Below are 17,353 nucleotides of genomic sequence, written 5' to 3'. Positions count from 1 at the left end.
TAAAATAGAATTTTTTTTGTGATGACATTTGTCAGCGTCTTTATATAAAAACAGATGACATTTTGCCCGTGTTTATATAAATGCATTTTTTTTTAAAAAAGGTATAAATTAGTTTTTTTTTTAAATATTAAATCTGTCCTAGATATAATTTTTTTCAAATTGAATTTTGAATATTTTAACTGATTTGAAGTGGAGTTTTATAACCAATTGAATTTGACACTTGTGTTTTTATTTCAAATTTAGAATTTAGAATATTTAATTAGTTATATAATATTTAATTATTTATAATTTAAATTTTTGAATTTTGTGGTGCTGACATGTGTCCTTTTTTCTTCTCCTATTATATATAGATAGATTATAAAAATATTTATGAATTCCGGATACGTCACTGGACTTTCGGATACATCAACAAATATTCAGATACATAGGAGAGGGATGTATCAAAAATGGGAGGAGGAATGTGAGGTGATAGGGGGAGTGATGTATTCGATAGGAGATTTTTAATTTTATGATAAAATAAAATGTGTATTTAGGTAATTTTTCCTTATTTTAAATCACAAATTTTAATATTTATATTTAATAAAAATTATTACATAAATTTAAATAGAGTAATTACATTCAAGTTAAATTAAAAAGGGATATATGAAAAGATATTTAAGTGTTTTGAGAAAAAAACTCTGAAACTCCAACTAAATTATTTTTTAATCGAAGGATATCTGTAGAGTCAACTTATATGTGTTTCAATCCTAATAAATATTAGACTGTCGTACAATGTTTGTATAAATCAACAAAAAAAAAACAATACATGGTGGTTTAACATTTTCTCATGTGATTTTCAATTTGGTCAAAAGAAACCATAATCATAAGAAATATAAAAAAGAGGTTTATTTTAGGGAAAATTGTACGAAATAGCAAATTATTAATTCAAATTAAATGTTATAACCACATTTTTTATTTAATTGTAATCCGTAGCAAACACTTGCCATTCGCCTCTCTCTCCAGAGAATCTCGCTTGCCACTCTCACTCGCCTCTCTCACTTTATACAAACACAAATGTATAAATTGCGTTTGTGTTTGTATAAAACGAGAGAAAACTATATATACAAATACATATATTTTCGTCTTATACACTTATAATTATATAAATACAGATCTTTCCCTATCAATTCTCTTTTGTCTTTCTCTCTTTATCGCTTTATACAAACACAAATTATACAAATTACAATGTATAATTTGTGTTGTATAAAGTGAGTGTGAGAGAGAGAGATTTGATATACAAATGTTTTATTTCGATTCAATTGTATTAAAATTCAAATTTTATGCAGATATACAAACACAATCATTGATACATATACATAATAGTACATATATACAATTATCTAACCAATATACATATACAATCACTGCGCTTTTATACAAACGAATGTCTGCCTGCGATTTATACAAATCTGATGCTCCATAGCAAACATAAAATTTGCTATGGAGCGCAATTATGCAAACTATAGCTATAACATACAAATATGATTTTTATGTTTAAATCTAAAATTTACTCTTTATGTTACTAAATAACTATTCAAAAGAAGGGCCGAATAATGAAAAAGTTCTCTTTGGTCCTTTCAATTTGTACTAAAAGAAGTATGGGCTTAGCCCAATCTATCTTTAAGGCCCATTTTGAACTTGATTTTGTAAGCCCAATACAATCAACATGGGCCATAATAAACTTTTCTTATTATTTTTGTTTAACAAAAAACTAAGCCCTATCAAAAACCCTAGCTTCACTCATTGGTGGCTGAATATATAAGGCTTATCTGAAGCTACCTCCTTTTTTCTCCATTGTAGAAGAGAGCTTTGTGAGGGAGAGAGACCGAGAGAGGAAACAAAAATGGTGTCACTGAAACTTCAGAAGCGGCTCGCCGCCAGTGTCCTCAAGTGTGGGAGAGGAAAAGTATGGCTTGACCCTAACGAAGGCAATGAAATCTCCATGGCTAACTCAAGTATGATTACTTTGAACTCTATTTATTTTAAGATCTGTTGATGATTTTGATTGCTTTAGTTTATTTTAACTATACCCTTTATGTTTTCTTGGATTATTATCACTTTTTGTTTTTGTTCTTTTTCACTTTTGGGATTTGATGTTAATTGAGTGTGTTTACTGTAAGAGCTTGTAATTGTTAGATATGTATATGTTTTACATGATCAGATTACTAGTATTTGTTGCTTGAATTTTTATGTATACTGGTTTTTAAAAGTTATAGCATAATGGAAGAAAGGATTCATAGAGGCAATCTTAGTTAGCTAGTTGAGACCAAATTAGCTACCCTTCTGCAGATAGATTTAGATAATTGTTAATTATCTTAATGACAGATTATTTAGTAGTGAAATGTAATGGATGTAGAGGATTTATCTAGCTGATGTCAGTTGATATGGGGTTGAGTATAACTGGAAGATTGATTGATAAGCTAGAGTTTTGGTTATGTAAGTGCTGCAAAGGGTAAAGTTGCAAAGGTGTGGGAGATGTTTAGTTTTCTTATTTGCTTCTTTTTGGTGGTAATGGGCGAAAAGTTGTGTAGAGGATTTATCTAGCTGATGTCAGTTGATATGGGGTTGAGCATTACTGGAAGATTGATTGATAAGCTAGAATTTTGGTTATGCAAGTGCTGCAAAGGGTAAAGTTGCAAAGGTGTGGGAGATGTTTCATTTTCTTATTTGCTTCTTTTTGGTGGTAATGGGCGAAAAGTAGTGGTCTTAACACGTTAAACATATAGCTTGACCTCAGCTGGTGTTTGAGCCTTTTTAGCATTCACATTGATAAGACTTGAGAAGGCTCTACTAAATGGATGCATTTTTGCTTGCTTTTTATGTTTGTTCTCTACACATATTGGTTGCCTTTAATTCTCCTTGTTTGTGTTGAGTGCAGGGCAAAACATCAGAAAGTTGGTGAAGGATGGTTTCATCATCAGGAAACCAACCAAAATTCACTCACGATCTCGTGCACGCAGGATGAAGGAAGCCAAAAGGAAGGGCCGTCACTCTGGATATGGTACCTCCTAATATTGTGACATTGGTTACTTGATTAAGTAATAGTAGTTTCTGTTTTATGGTAGAAATGCTTCTCTGAATAAATGTAATGTATTCTAATGTGTGTAGTTGACCCCATTAATTTGTGTTTTCATGATACTTCAAACTGAATCACTTATGAAATTAACTTTTGGAATGTAAGCTCAGCTTGAAAAATGGCAGAGATTTTCTTTTGGATTACTCAGTATATAAGTCTTTTCTCAGGTAAGCGTAAGGGTACCAGGGAGGCTAGGTTGCCCACAAAGGTGCTGTGGATGAGGAGACTTAGAGTCCTCAGGCGTTTGCTTCGCAAGTACAGGGAGTCCAAGAAGATTGACAAGCACATGTACCATGACATGTACATGAAGGTGAAGGGTAATGTTTTCAAGAACAAGCGTGTGCTCATGGAGAACATTCACAAAACCAAGGCTGAGAAGGCTAGAGAGAAGACCTTGTCTGACCAATTTGAGGCCAGGAGGGCAAAGAACAAGGCAAGCAGGGAAAGAAAGTTCGCTAGGAGGGAGGAACGTTTGGCTCAGGTAATTAAGGTTTATCACCCAAGATTGCTTACTGCCCCAGCACCTTATTAAGGTTTATCAGTATCAAATTTTGACTATCTACAATAGCACCAATAAAATTTTGCTCGTTTTTTTCTTCTAATTCACAGGGACCAGGAGAGAAGCCAGTACAACCTGCAGCCCCTGCCCCAGCAGCAGCACCAGCAGCAGCACCCCCAGTCAAGACTGCCCAGTAAGTTATCACAAACTTGCTTTTAGTTTATCAAGTACCTTGAAACAAAATTTGATGAATGCTGTCCTTGTTGCAGGGGAGGATCTAAGAAGTCAAAGAAGTGAGGATGTCGAACTTTAAGGAGGGTTGGCTCTATATCTGTTTTTTGTTATTATGCCAGTTTAGTATCTTTTATATGTTCCCTATTTGGTTCATGTACTTTAAGAATCAATGTTTCACCTACATGAAGTTGAATAGATGTTTGGAAGTTTTGATACCTTATTCTTATGTTTCCCTCTGTTTCGTATTCAGTTATGTGCTTCCCTTTGGTCATTACTCACTATGCATCAGATAGAACATGCACTAGGTGACTGCGGATAGTTCGCAGGCAAATTCTGCTGTTCCGTTGCTTGCTTATGCTTTACATAGAGCGTGTTTGGATTGACTTTAAACTTATTTTTTTCATTTTAATTAAGTGTGTTGCCTTAAAAGCACTTAAAATAAGCTAATTCGAGCAGGTAGTGTGTGTTTGGTGGGAAGGAAAATACTTTTTAGGAAAACAAATGGATGTTTTACTTTCCTGGTTTTTGGTACGCAAATAAAATATATTTGTATATGAATTCATCAAATATTGTGAGAATGGAGGTAGGGAATAAAATTAATGTGGAATGTTTATGGAATTTATTATTTTTCCCGTACCTGGCACACCCTAAAACATTATTGATGTATATCCCCTTGATTAGTTTATTACCAATATCACTTAGAGTTAGTTAGGGGTGTTCATGGTTTGGATAAAAATCGATCCAAATTGAAAAATCAAATCAAATCGATTAAATGAACTGATTTAATTTGGGTTTTGGTTTGCTTTGGTTTTAGATTGTTAAGAATCGATAGTCATTGGTTTGGTTATGATTTTGTTTGAAAAAAATCGAAGAAATAACCGAACCGAATCGAACCAACAAGTTATATACATAAATTTTATTACTATACATACATAATATATTATATTCATAAACAATTTTAAAGATTTTACATATATTTCATCAAAATTTATTTATAATATACTTATGAAAGGAAAAATGTCCAATGTAGAACATTTTTCTTATTGGTTTCATATATATGAGTGTCTATGAAAATTCATTGTGAGACTGAAAATGCCATTGTCTCTTCCTTCTATGCCAAAATAGTGAATTTTGAAGTTTTATTCAATAAATTCAATGATCCAAAGTTCTGTAATGCCAGTCATTCTAACTATTCTTTTNCGAAGAAATAATCGAACCGAACCAACAAGCTATATACATAAATTTTATTACTATACATACATAATATATTATATTCATAAACAATTTTAAAGATTTTACATATATTTCATCAAAATTTATTTATAATTTACTTATGAAAGAAAAAATGTCCAATGTGAGAACATTTTTCTTATTGATTTCATATATATGAGTGTATGAAAATTCATTGTGAGACTGAAAATGTCATTGTCTCTTCCTTCTATGCCAAAATAGTGAATTTTGAAGTTTTATTCAGTAAATTCAATGATCCAAAGTTCTGTAATGCTAGTTATTCTAACTATTTTTTTGTTTGAATGGATTGTTGCCACTTTTTTTACGTTTTGAATAAATTGTTTCTTTTATTTTTATGTACGGTTAATAACCGAACCGAACCAAACCAAACCAAAACGGAAAACAACCAAACCGATAAATGCATATTATATTTAGTTTGGTTTAGTTTTGATAATTTTAAAACCGATTAAGTTGGTTTAGTTTTGGTTTTGACCAATAACCGACCCAAACCAACCCGTGAACAGCCCTACTCAGAGTAGTCTATTTCAATATTTGCAGTGCTTTAAATCCATTTTTTTTGCTAGTAAATACACGATGATCAATTAAATAAGTTAATATTCATCGTGATTTAAAGACAATTATTTCAAAATGTTTTCAAATCATATGATATTATGAACTTTTTTAGTAGGCAAGACACATTAATTCACAAAAAGAGCCAGCCAGCCTACTAAGCGGACTCCAGTAGTGCTCCTTAGAGCATTGTAGGCCTAACATATTGTTGTCTGAAGCTCGATGTATAAATTCGATAGTTACATTTTCGCGATGCTGGAAGTTTCAATACTCTCTTTACGAGCATTGAATTAAGTTAGTTACAAGAAACTGTCATTGGAGCGAACAAAACAGTGAAGAAATGTCAAATTCACTAGTCACTTTGTCATTTACAGACTTCTTTGATAGCGTTGAGCGTTCACAGATATCCCACCATCATCTCCACGGAACTGTCTATACCTGAACAGATCATCGCTACCTTTGTTCAACCTACCTCTGGGAGGCACAGGTAGCAGAGGCAATGCATTTGGATGGTTGCAGATTCCGAGTTTCACTACAAACGTGACAGTGGTTCCCTTTCCAGAGCCCTCACTTTCAATCCAAATGTTACCTTTCATAAGTTGAATAAATCTGCATCCATCCGTTTCAATTGTCAAATGAGTACAAATAATGAAAACTAATGCACACAAAGCAATATACAAATAAGGCACTGTACCAAAGAGATAAATGAGGGTAAACAGAGGATGTCTTATAGAAGCCTTTATAATATGGACACTAGGAATGATGATCCCAAATTTACAATTTGAAACATACCGTCTGCAAATGGCGAGTCCCAGACCTTCCCCTCCAGTACTTCGATTTGACGTAGGTCGTGCCTCTGCAAATTTGGTGAATACTAGTGGTATATCTTGTGGACTAATGCCACACCCAGTATCTCTAACCTACAAGAACATAATCCGAACAGGATTAATTGTCAAGTGAATGATATAGATCTCTTTTTCTGAATGATATTCTACTCGAGACAAAATAAACAAAATCCAGAACTGCAAAGTAAACCTCCCACAACAATAAAAGTAACTGAAACCAAAAGGAGATTCTGTCCTGCAAGACATGGACAATCCGAAGGGAAGAGGAAGAACATATATCTTCACATTTATAGAAATATTTAGCAACCAAAGAGGGTTTCAACTTGTATCCTGATTCTTTGCTAGCTTTGGAACAAATAACACACTTTTTCCCTGGACGAGCCAACAAACAGCTCTTAGAACTGCATGCATTTGTATGCAAACTCATTTCATCAAGAAACATGGTACAACCATTAAGCCATGATAAGAGGATAGAAATGCTCAACCTGGACGCGCAAATAAAACTGGCCATCACTTGGCATAGGGAACATTTCAGGAGGATGACAATCTCTCGCATACTCTGGTTTGGCAACTGAAGCCTCAATTGAGATATGACCTTCTTTAGTGAACTTCACAGCATTTCCCGCCACATTTAAGAGAATTTGGATAAGACGTTTTGCATCACCCACAGCAAGAATAGGTAAATCCAGAGCCAAAGCAAGAGTTATAGATAATTTCTTCAAAGATGCAATTGGCTTTATCAAATTAACGGCCTGCAAATCAATGTAAAAAATGAATTCATGCTACCTATTTACTAGAGAAAATTTACATGTTACCAGTGTATGCTAGATATGCATAGGTAATAGGTTTGTCGTCATATACCTCTCTTAAGATTCCATGAAGATTGAATGTTCCATTTTCGAGTTCAAGAATACCATCTTCAAGTCTAGAAAGATCTAGAACATCATTAATCAGTGTTGCAAGAAGATTGCTACTCTTCAATATGGTCTCGATCATAACCCTCTGCTCTGGAGTTAAGTCTGTTTCTAAAAGCAGAGAGCACAGAGCAATAACTGCATGCATAGGCGTTCTCATTTCATGGTTCATTACAGCAAGGAAGTCGTTACGTGCACGGATGGCCATCTCTGCTTCTTGTCGAGCTACATCCAAAGCAATATTCTGTTCCATGAGCTGATCATGGGCTCGCATGGAATCTTCTAAAATTGCAGCATGTGAAAGAGCGACAGCAACCTGATAAGCAATTGCACTTACTTAAAATGACAATGCTAAGAAGAAATCAAATGCAGAAGTTCTAATTTCTGTTCTTCAGATAATGACATATAGCAGCCTTGTTCTATTACAATTACAGGATTGCACTTAAAATGACAGAATTCTAATTCAAAACTGATATGGACAAGTTCTAATTTGTGTTATGGAGTAAACAACATATAGCAGCCTTGTTCTGTTAGGGTTGCTAATACAAAGTATCTTCAGAGCGCAAGGCAGAAAGCAAGGGCAAAGATTGGACAAAGAACCAGCATAAATTTAATAATGAAGTAGAATCCAATTGACCAAAGAGAGCGGCTATTAACGCACCTAAACATCCTTACTCACACTGCAATTAATGCATTTATCTGTAGACAAAATTGCCCATGATGATTACAAACAGAAATAATCATTCTTAGGTTGAAACTCTATGCTCCACTGTTTCTTTCAGTTCCAAGTAAATTAAAAAGAGGTAAGTAAAAGAATGGAAACTCATCTCTCATATCACTTATCTATTAGTTCTGTCTTCTTTCTCCTTCTCATCTCTCTCTAGCAAAAACCATGGCAATATTATGTGACTATCTTTAATGATTTATTTACAGGCAACACTATCCACACCTTAAACATTTATTTGGGGGTACTACTGAAGAAACTTCTTATTGGTAAATTATCAATAAATTGGACGGTGGAATGCATGTTCACGGTATGCATTACCTATTCATTCAATGGCTGCTTCAGCAAGGAGTTTCAAGTCATAATAAGGCTTCCAAAATTAGAATTTAATTGAAATATCTATGTTGCATAGACTCTTTAAATCCCTACCAAACCCTGTTGGCGTGGGTGTGGGATTGACACAGGAGTTGGCAAACTAACTTTGGGTGCTTTGACTACATCTACGACTGAGGTGTATAGATTGATTGGGTATTTGGTTTGATTTTTGGGTTTGTCATATATATGGTTATATCACGTATGAATTTGCTATTAAACGAGACATCTTACGACTATATTGGGTGTTTATAAAGAATTAAATTTTGTCATTCCTAGTTCAATAACTTTAATTAATCAAAATTTATATTTAATATGTCGTGATATACAATTATTGACCATATCGCAGCACCCGTATCAATACCCCTGAATCCTAAAATTTATATAATGAAGAATTTGACTTCTAGATCCGTACCTATATCAGATATTGACACTAGAGTCCAAGTAACATAGGGCATAACCTTACCAAAAAGATTCTGGACAAAGAATTGGAAAGGAGAAAATCACGCAGCTTATCAAGAAGCGACACAAAGTCCATGTGCTCTCATTGGAAAGTAATAGTTACCGACATTGTGCATCTAGCATTATAAGTTCATAACACCCATTAAGACGAGGATAATATAGCCTAAGCAAGTGAATACATTAGAGATAGTGCGGAGAAGTGTATCAAAAGTGGAAATAGATGCTCCGGTGAATAAAGTACAACACTTTAGGAGTAAAATAAAGTAATTGTGCAAGACCTTCATCATTTCCCATTTTATGTGGTCATTTGTCTTGATTCCAAAAAAAAGAAAGACAACTTTCATTTGCTAAAAACTAATGCATGAAAAACATCTTTTTTAGACCATACTGAACTTTCTACACATCACTGACCTGCCTAGAAACTCGCCATATTAACCAGTGAGTAATAAGATAAAGTTAGCAATTAAAACCTGATCTGCGACAACTTGCACAAGTTCTAACTCATGTTCACGCCACTTTCTTAAGCCATTCATTGGGAGAACCAGAACCATTACCGCATAACTTCTAGTAGACAATTCAGCCCAGTCATTAGTAAAACTTGAGAGGTGTAAAAGAGGTACACGAACAGCAACTACTTCTGGTGGAATATATCTACCAACAGTATTCCTCATCCTTGCCAAGGGATTCGTATGTGGAATCTGTATTGCTTCAGGGCTACTAAAAATCTCATTGATAATAGGAAGATTAATTGGCACAGTAGATCCCAGAGGTATTAGATTGTTCAAATTATGGGAAAGTTGCAAAGTCAGGCCTCCTTGGCATGGCATCCACAAAGCACATTCTGCCAGGTCTAAGGTCCTACCTAGCTCCACAAGAGTAGTCTTCAAGATTGTGTGTCTGTCCAGTGTGCTTCTTATCTCATGAGTCAGCATCCTGACATGTCTGCCAGTTTCTTCTTGTCTTATTATTAGGCCCATTTCCTTGTCAAGCTCTTCAGCTCGAGTTTTCAAGAACAACTCTCGCGTTTTAACACTTAGCAAATCAGGAATAATGTGAACAAGCATCAAAGCTGTGATACAGGACACAGCAGCTGTTAACATTTTTGATATGGTCATAACCACAGCAACCGTCTTAGAGTGCATAAAGAATGTCCACAAGCTAATGAAGTGAGTTGCTCCACAGAGAACAATAAAAGCGCCAAATTGCATGAGAACCCATCTGTATGGGAAGCATGCAGATTTGTGGACAAAATAAATAAGCTCCAATGGGATGGAAAAGTAGGCTACAGCAATGAAGAAATCTGAGAGGTATTGGTATTTAACCAGCAGGTCACCAGTTGGCAGTAAAGCCTCAATGCAATCACAGGATTCCATTATCTCGTTTCGTCCAAAGAATCTGAAAAAGACAGAATGAGGAATGGTTCCTCAGAAATAGTAAAACACACAATAAAGCTACGACAAAAAATGCATACACCATTGTCCACGACATCTTTGTCGTGCAGTGCACCCATTTGCTTATCACAGTTCGAGGGAAAAAATAATGAATGAAGAGACATTAATAAACATTAGCGGTGGACAGACATTTGTTAGTTATTGCTTTTACGGTTATACAAGTTTCCTGATCATTGCAACCAAAAGACTGATCTGTGTTTTTAATATTACCACTCGTTAGCAGTTTAAGGAAAGATTTAGAAGCTTCCTACGCTGTCACAGTTATTCTAAAATAATATGTCCTCTGTTTCATTTTACTTGACCCATGCTGATTAGGCACAACACTTAAGAAAGCTTTTATAGGGGTGTATTTATACTAACCTTATTAATGACGTTGAAACTCTAAATTTGACTACTACTACAATATGTGGTTATTTAATACTTCCTCTAGTCCATAATAAGCGAAATTTTTGGATTTGGCTCACCCCTTAAGAAAAACATTCAAGGACATAATTCAAAGTCTACTTTCCACTATTGCCCTTTTGCTTATTCCCAAACTATTCTTAAAAGTAGAAAGAGTCATTACTCAAAAGGGTTTGTGATTTGATTATGATAATTACTTGTAGAAGTTAAGCAAGCAATTTGAAATCCCGACGTAAAATTTTTACATTGCTTGACATCAAACTTTTGGTTTTGTATTGAAGCGATTGACATTAGTTTCATGAGGAAAAGTTTGTACTATTGGAGCCAAACTTCTAAATTGAAAATTTCAGCACAATAGTAAACCTCAAAATTCAACCAGAAAATTTCTACAGCATCAACAGAGTCTTCAACATCAAAGTAGTGAACTATTTCAGCAGTCTTCAACATCAAATCCATGAAATCTCATCTCTTAATTCACTTTTCAATTTCAAATATAGATTGAGAAAATGAAATTCATAAGGTGGTACTCTCTCTAGTCCATATTAAGTGACATATTTGGGATTTTTTTCGTAGTTCAAAATAAGTGAATTATACAAAGTTCAAGATAATTGTTTAAACTTTTTTCTATATTTGTCCTTTCCTTTAATGAGGTTCTTAGCTATATTTACATTTTCTAGGAGATAAATTGCACTACTTACAAAGTTATATTTATGATTCAAAGTGAAATCGTAAATACAACTTTGTAAGTAGTGCAATTTATATCCTAGAAAATATAAAGTATAGCTAAGAACCTCATTAAAGAGAAGGGCAAATATGGAAAAAAGTTCAAACAATTATGTTGAACTTTGAACAATTACCCCTAAAAATTCACTTAATATGGACTAGAGAGAGTACTAAGGGTAGTATGGAAAGAAAACAATAAAATTCTCTTGGTTTGCTAAAATGGACTAGTAAAAAGAAAAATCCATTTTGTGCCAAGTATAATGAAACGGAGGGAGTAGCAATTTCTTGATCTTCCGACGGAAGGAATAGTTTATTTGAATTCTCTGTCTACAATATCCAAGCTTTCATAGTAGTATGGAAGGAATTACAGAAGAATGAATAACAAGAAATCAAGTAGAGCATTTCTCCAACTCCAAGCTATTTTTGATGTTTGCTCTATTATAGGATTTCTCCAGAGGGACTGCTCCTACATAATTATGGTATTATTCACATTCATTTCCATTGTTAAACATCTCAACTACCAAGCTGGAAAAAAAACAAGGCAAGAAAAGAAGAAAAAAAAACTATAAGATCTTTTTATCTCCTGAACTTTCGAAAAAGTATACCTGTTTGTTTTCTGATGATTAATCTATTAAAAATGGTAACTCTGGTTTTTCAACCTCCATGAAACTACAAGATTATGCATCTAAAACGTTATGGATCCATGCCAATACAAATTCACACTAAATTTCATTTTCCTCTAAGTAATAGACAGGCACATATCCTTCTCCCCAATCAAAATAGAAATTTGGAAGGAATTTATGCACAAATAGCAAAACCATAGTAGAATCAAATTCACTCCTTTTATTTTAATTGAAAAACCCTTGAACATCGAAAATGAAGCTACAATCTACAGTTCAATATCAAATTCCATTAAACAAAAAAAAAAAGTTACACCATAGAGAAACATAGATTTAAAATTTTATCTTCATATATCTGTTTGCCCATAAAATTTGATCAAATTTTGAAAATCTAATCTTCAAAAAAATTCAATTTTTTGGGGACTTATACTCACAAAACTTCAAATTTTTTTCCAATTAAAATCCATACCTAAACACAACTTCAAATTCCATAAATCACAACTCCAAAAACTCAAATTTTTTAAGTTTCAACTTCAAAAATCTATAGCCTAACGGAAGCTTAAATACTTCAGGCATAGCACCTTATTACCAAAAAATTTCAGCAACTTCGAGTTTCCTTCCTTCCTTTAAGATGCTATTTCCTGCTGCGACACATACCTGTCTCGCAGCAAATTTTCATTTTTTTGCACGACCTAAAACATGAAAATCAGATCAGTATCAATTCAAGCGGAGAAAACAACGAGAAACTAAAAAAAAAGTACAAATCTGAGAAAGAGATTACTGTTTAGATGTGAAAAATGGAGATGGAGAATGCGATCTCAGTTTCTACTACTTCACTGAACTACTTCTCCATGTAACTTCGTTTTATCATTTTCATGAATTTGAACTGTCATTTTGCTTGTTCCCATCGGATTTTCGTTGTGTTCTTCGATGATATACTGATTTTAATTTATAGAAATTAGGCGATTATCGAGAAAAGCTCCCCCAACTAAAAGTGAAGTAAAGTGGAGGGAAGTAATTAAGAGGAAAAAAAAAGCCTTAAACTCCTCACCGGAATCACGCTGCTACAGTGAAGCACTTCATACGTGTGTTAACCATTTTCTTTTAGCTGGTGCTTATATCTATGATCCGAGAATGTTAGTAGCTCAATTGATTAATATTATTCAACTAATAAGCACACTAAGGTAATATTATTTTTTTCAATTCCGATATGATAATAAAATAATGTATATAAATATATGATCATATTAATATTATTAATTAATAACCTTTTGAAATGACAAAAATATTTCAAACAATTTAATAAAATATGATTCTACTATTTTATTTTTTGTGTTAAAAATTTAAACCTAGTTAAGGTTCATCTCTGACTTTTCTTATTACATCCAAATGTTTCAGTGTTGTCTTTTTGAATAATACCAAAAAATAGTGAAAAGTTCAAGGGCCTGTTTGGAAGGACACCCTGGTAATTGGATTTGGTGTAATTGGTGTAATTACACTGTCTTGTCCTGTTTGGAAGGACAGGTAATTATTTGGTCAGCAGGTAATTGGTGTAATTGGCAGAGGGTAATTACACTCTACAATTCACAGCCAGAGGCTGTGAATTGCTGGTAATTACATGGTGTAATTACCATGTAATTACCACCTGATTACTTTTTAATTTCTTTTTTTTTATTTCTACTTTAATTTTTTTGTTTTAATTTTTTTTACTTCTATTATTCTAAGTTCTTTTTTTAATTTTATTATTCTAAAAATTTGTAAAAGTTTATTTTATATTTTATATTATTATATTTCATTTTCTTCTTATTTTCAACCTTACTTTACGTAATTCTATGTAATTTTTTCGTATTATCTATTTCTTTATGCCATGCTTATTTTCTCATTAGCATAATTTTATTATATTCTAATTTTTAAATTAAAATAGAATTTATTGTTAAATAAGTTATAGACTTACGTTTTCTTTATTAAGAAAAAATAAAACTAAATCATATTTATTGCTATATTGAAATTTGTTATAAGAGTATTATGTTAAAAAAATTGTTTTGAATTTATAACTTATGTTATATTTTCAGTTTCATTTGTTTTAGTAATACTTAATCTACATTGCACGTCATTTTTTAATTAGAGTTGATAAATTATATTTTTGTCAAACATTTAATAATTTATGACATTTTTTTTATATATTATTTCTTTTTATCAAACATGCATTTCACGATATTTGTAGAAACTTCATACTTTTAGTTGTTACGATCAATTCAATTGAAATATATTAATTTGAAAAAATATAAATCAATTATTTTTTTTCATAATATTAGTTACAGAAAATATGTTTATTAATTATTATATTTTCAAAAAAGAATACATATCTTAAATATTTAATTTAATGTCATTTATAAAGTTTCTTATTTGTCTAGTATAAATTTTAAATAATTAATTTTTATTTTAAAATTTTATTATAATTTATGATTGCAATTGTACATCCAAACAGAACATGTGTAATTACATTGTGACATCCAAACAGGACATGTGTAATTACAGTGTAATTACACTGTAGCAACCAAACAGGTCAGTGTAATTACTAGACAGTGTAATTACTAGGCTGGTAATTACTACCCTAGTAATTACACCAATTCCAATTACCAGGTGGCTTTCCAAACAGACCCTAAGTGTTTTCTTATGCGTAATTGATTCTAAATGTATTGTATTGTCTTCAACTTCATCATCACATTGGTTTCTCCGATGGTTCTACAGTTTCTTCTAAGCTTTGAACCTTTGAACATGTATCATTTCTACTTGAATAATCTAACATGTTATTGACATCTATTCTATTGCTATAACCGAGATTAGAAAAATTACAACTCCAAAACACCAAATACATTTTCTAAGCTACCTCATTTTCTCATTCCCAGCCCACAGTTTTAAGGTGTATGGTGGGTTACTTACCACTATATTGTTTAATGTTTTTAATTTGAAAAATGAATATTAATTAACTGATTAAACTTACCATTTTTATCGGGATTTTAGTAGAAAATTCAAGTTAAAAAACTCTTCATTTAGAGACTTAAGCATTTTGATTGTATTACATGGATGCAATTTGATATTAATTGAATGTGAAATTATTTACGATTTAAGATTAAACACTCTCTTTTATGCAAACTTTATAGAACACAAACATATGGAGAGACGCAACAAAAGCTAATAATCATGAATATCACGATCGATGACATATAATCGTAGATTTTAATTGATATTCATCTCTTGAAGTGATGAAGAAAAATCGTCCACACGATCATTCTCTTGTTCCACAGTTTTCTCCTATTTAAATCAAATACAAAAATATCTAAAATTCGTGTAGGTAAATTTCTCTATTTTCTTTAATCCTTAATGAAATAAAATCTCATTTGCAAGTTTTAGGATTTAAACCATTTTTCGAACCAACGATCCTCCTTTTTCACTAAGAAACAATCAAATAAATTTCATTTGTTCTTTTTATTCTACCACAGTAGGGATCATAATATTTAATTAGCGAGGATTTCAATTGTGACATTAGTTCTCAATAGGAATGAACTAAATTCTACTATAATAAATTGTAGATTATTTCACTAAAAAATTATAATTGCATTCCTTAGTTTAATTTCAAAGTTCTTCATTAAATTTTATTTGACTTTTTATGTTAGAATTATAAATATCAACTAGTTAAATTAATTTTTTGATAATTTAATTCATTGACTAATTTAGTTCTTTACACGTAATTTTAATATAATATGATAGGTAATAAAGTGTTTACCACATAATGCTTTCTCGAAAGGTAAAAACTATGATAGAGATTGTAACAGCCGTTATCATGAAGTTCCAAAAAAAAAAAATCCAATCAAATTAATTTTAATCGTCATTCTTTCGCTTTTCTTAGCATATTTATCCATACATAATTCAAAATATCATTATCCATGTTAATTTGTGGTTCAACAATAATGGCCAATTCACAACCACATAAGCCAATTATATTATTAATTCTGTTTAATTCTAGGGATATAAACTTAATTAATAAGTCTTTCAGTTAAATTTGATGACTTAAGGCCCCTAACAAGATTAATTCAATTTGCTTTGATATTAAACCTATTTGCTTCTATTCTGGATACAGCTAATTTAATTTAAAACAGGAACTAATCCCCTTTTTAGCTAAACTCAATGAAATTCCATGTTATATGGTCAGCTTAGTAATGCTAACAATAATACTCATGGTAAAATTACCATTAGTGTTAAACAGGAACCTCTCTTCTAGGAAAATAAAAATGATTTACAACAATCATCTTCTTTATAACTCTATTATTAATAAATTGTGTTCCTAATGAAAATGTTAAAAGGTGATCAGGAACGAACCTAGAGTGTAACGAGAGGGGTTAACCTCAACAAAAAATTATATGGATACATAAAAGGTATTCTAAAAAATTTTAAATATAAAGTTAGTGGTGATGAAATTCAAAATTTAAATTTAAATCACTAAAATTTTTATTTTTTGAACTTCTTAATGAAAATACTCGTGAAAAAATATAGCTATTAAGGAATATAGTCCAAGTTAAAAGGATTATGCCTACTGTAATTTTGCGATGATTTTTTTTAAAAATTTAGCCACGCGTTAGAAATCTTTTTTTTTTTCAATTATTCTTTTAGGTAAAAATACAATTATAAAAAAGGATTGATCTAATCAAAGCTGTGTCAGAGCATCTTACTGAAAATAGAAGTGGTATGCACGAGTTAGTATTTATATTTAAATCTGATTAATTTAGATTTATATCTTGTTGGAACCTATTCATATAAAAATGTTTTCTACCAAAAACTTTATGTATTCAGAGTTAAAATTCGAAAGTTTTGATTAAAAAAAATATCTCATCTACTACATCATATCCTTTAATAACGTTAATATAAGGTTGGCAGTTGGTTAGAATCCTAATATTACATACAACTCCCCTTGCCTAGATTTGGAATTCATTGGAATTCTTTTTTCTTTTTTTAGGGGTTGAAGGGGGTCCATTTCCTTCCTAAGACTTTTTTTTTTGTTTATAGAATAAGACAGATTAGACGTTATTTTTTATTATTAATTTTCTTAGTCAATTTTAATCGCTTAACTTTTGATTGATTTTCGATTCTAATTTTACTGATATATGATTTAATAGTTTTAATTCATTCAAATA

General features: G+C 31.7%; 2 protein-coding genes across 3 annotated transcripts; one reads left to right on the top strand and one right to left on the bottom strand.

Moving 5' to 3' along the window:
• Positions 1–1,742: 1,742 nt before the first annotated feature.
• On the top strand, positions 1,743–4,068 carry LOC125870805 (60S ribosomal protein L19-3-like). Its single transcript, XM_049551328.1, has 5 exons — positions 1,743–1,994; positions 2,918–3,040; positions 3,283–3,596; positions 3,725–3,807; positions 3,884–4,068. Exons 1-5 carry the CDS (start codon positions 1,883–1,885, stop codon positions 3,909–3,911), a joined length of 660 nt encoding a protein of 219 aa, XP_049407285.1. The 5' UTR covers positions 1,743–1,882; the 3' UTR covers positions 3,912–4,068.
• A 1,788-nt stretch (positions 4,069–5,856) lies between these two features.
• LOC125870497 (probable ethylene response sensor 1) lies at positions 5,857–13,256 on the bottom strand. 2 transcript variants are annotated; one of them, XM_049550940.1, is made up of 7 exons: positions 12,943–13,256; positions 12,751–12,853; positions 9,436–10,360; positions 7,355–7,723; positions 6,979–7,245; positions 6,441–6,568; positions 5,857–6,257 (listed from the first exon to the last, which is right to left on the bottom strand). In XM_049550940.1, exons 3-7 carry the CDS (start codon positions 10,336–10,338, stop codon positions 6,017–6,019), a joined length of 1,908 nt encoding a protein of 635 aa, XP_049406897.1. In that variant the 5' UTR covers positions 10,339–10,360; positions 12,751–12,853; positions 12,943–13,256; the 3' UTR covers positions 5,857–6,016. The 2 variants fall into 2 exon arrangements, with proteins under 2 accessions (XP_049406897.1, XP_049406895.1); XM_049550938.1 differs by having other exon boundaries at positions 12,743–12,853; positions 12,943–13,247.
• Between the last annotated feature and the right edge of the window lie 4,097 nt (positions 13,257–17,353).

This window comes from Solanum stenotomum, chromosome 7 (assembly GCF_019186545.1).
Source record: "Solanum stenotomum isolate F172 chromosome 7, ASM1918654v1, whole genome shotgun sequence".
NCBI classification, from domain to species: domain Eukaryota; kingdom Viridiplantae; phylum Streptophyta; class Magnoliopsida; order Solanales; family Solanaceae; genus Solanum; species Solanum stenotomum.
Note: the sequence above shows the minus strand (reverse complement) of the source record. Positions and strands in the feature narration are given on the sequence as shown.

What these genes read in the sequence shown, in the direction of transcription:
- LOC125870805 (XM_049551328.1), top strand. Translation starts at nt 1,883, where the DNA reads ATGGTGTCACTGAAACTTCAGAAGCGGCTCGCCGCCAGTGTCCTCAAG. An exon ending in GGGCCGTCACTCTGGATATG is followed by an intron (nt 3,041 to 3,282) that starts GTACCTCCTAAT and finishes GTCTTTTCTCAG; the next exon opens with GTAAGCGTAAGGGTACCAGG. An exon ending in CCCCCAGTCAAGACTGCCCA is followed by an intron (nt 3,808 to 3,883) that starts GTAAGTTATCAC and finishes TCCTTGTTGCAG; the next exon opens with GGGAGGATCTAAGAAGTCAA.
- LOC125870497 (XM_049550940.1), bottom strand. Translation starts at nt 10,338, where the DNA reads ATGGAATCCTGTGATTGCATTGAGGCTTTACTGCCAACTGGTGACCTG. An exon ending in TTCATGGAATCTTAAGAGAG is followed by an intron (nt 7,246 to 7,354) that starts GTATATGACGAC and finishes ATTGATTTGCAG; the next exon opens with GCCGTTAATTTGATAAAGCC. An exon ending in GGACTCGCCATTTGCAGACG is followed by an intron (nt 6,258 to 6,440) that starts GTATGTTTCAAA and finishes GGATGGATGCAG; the next exon opens with ATTTATTCAACTTATGAAAG.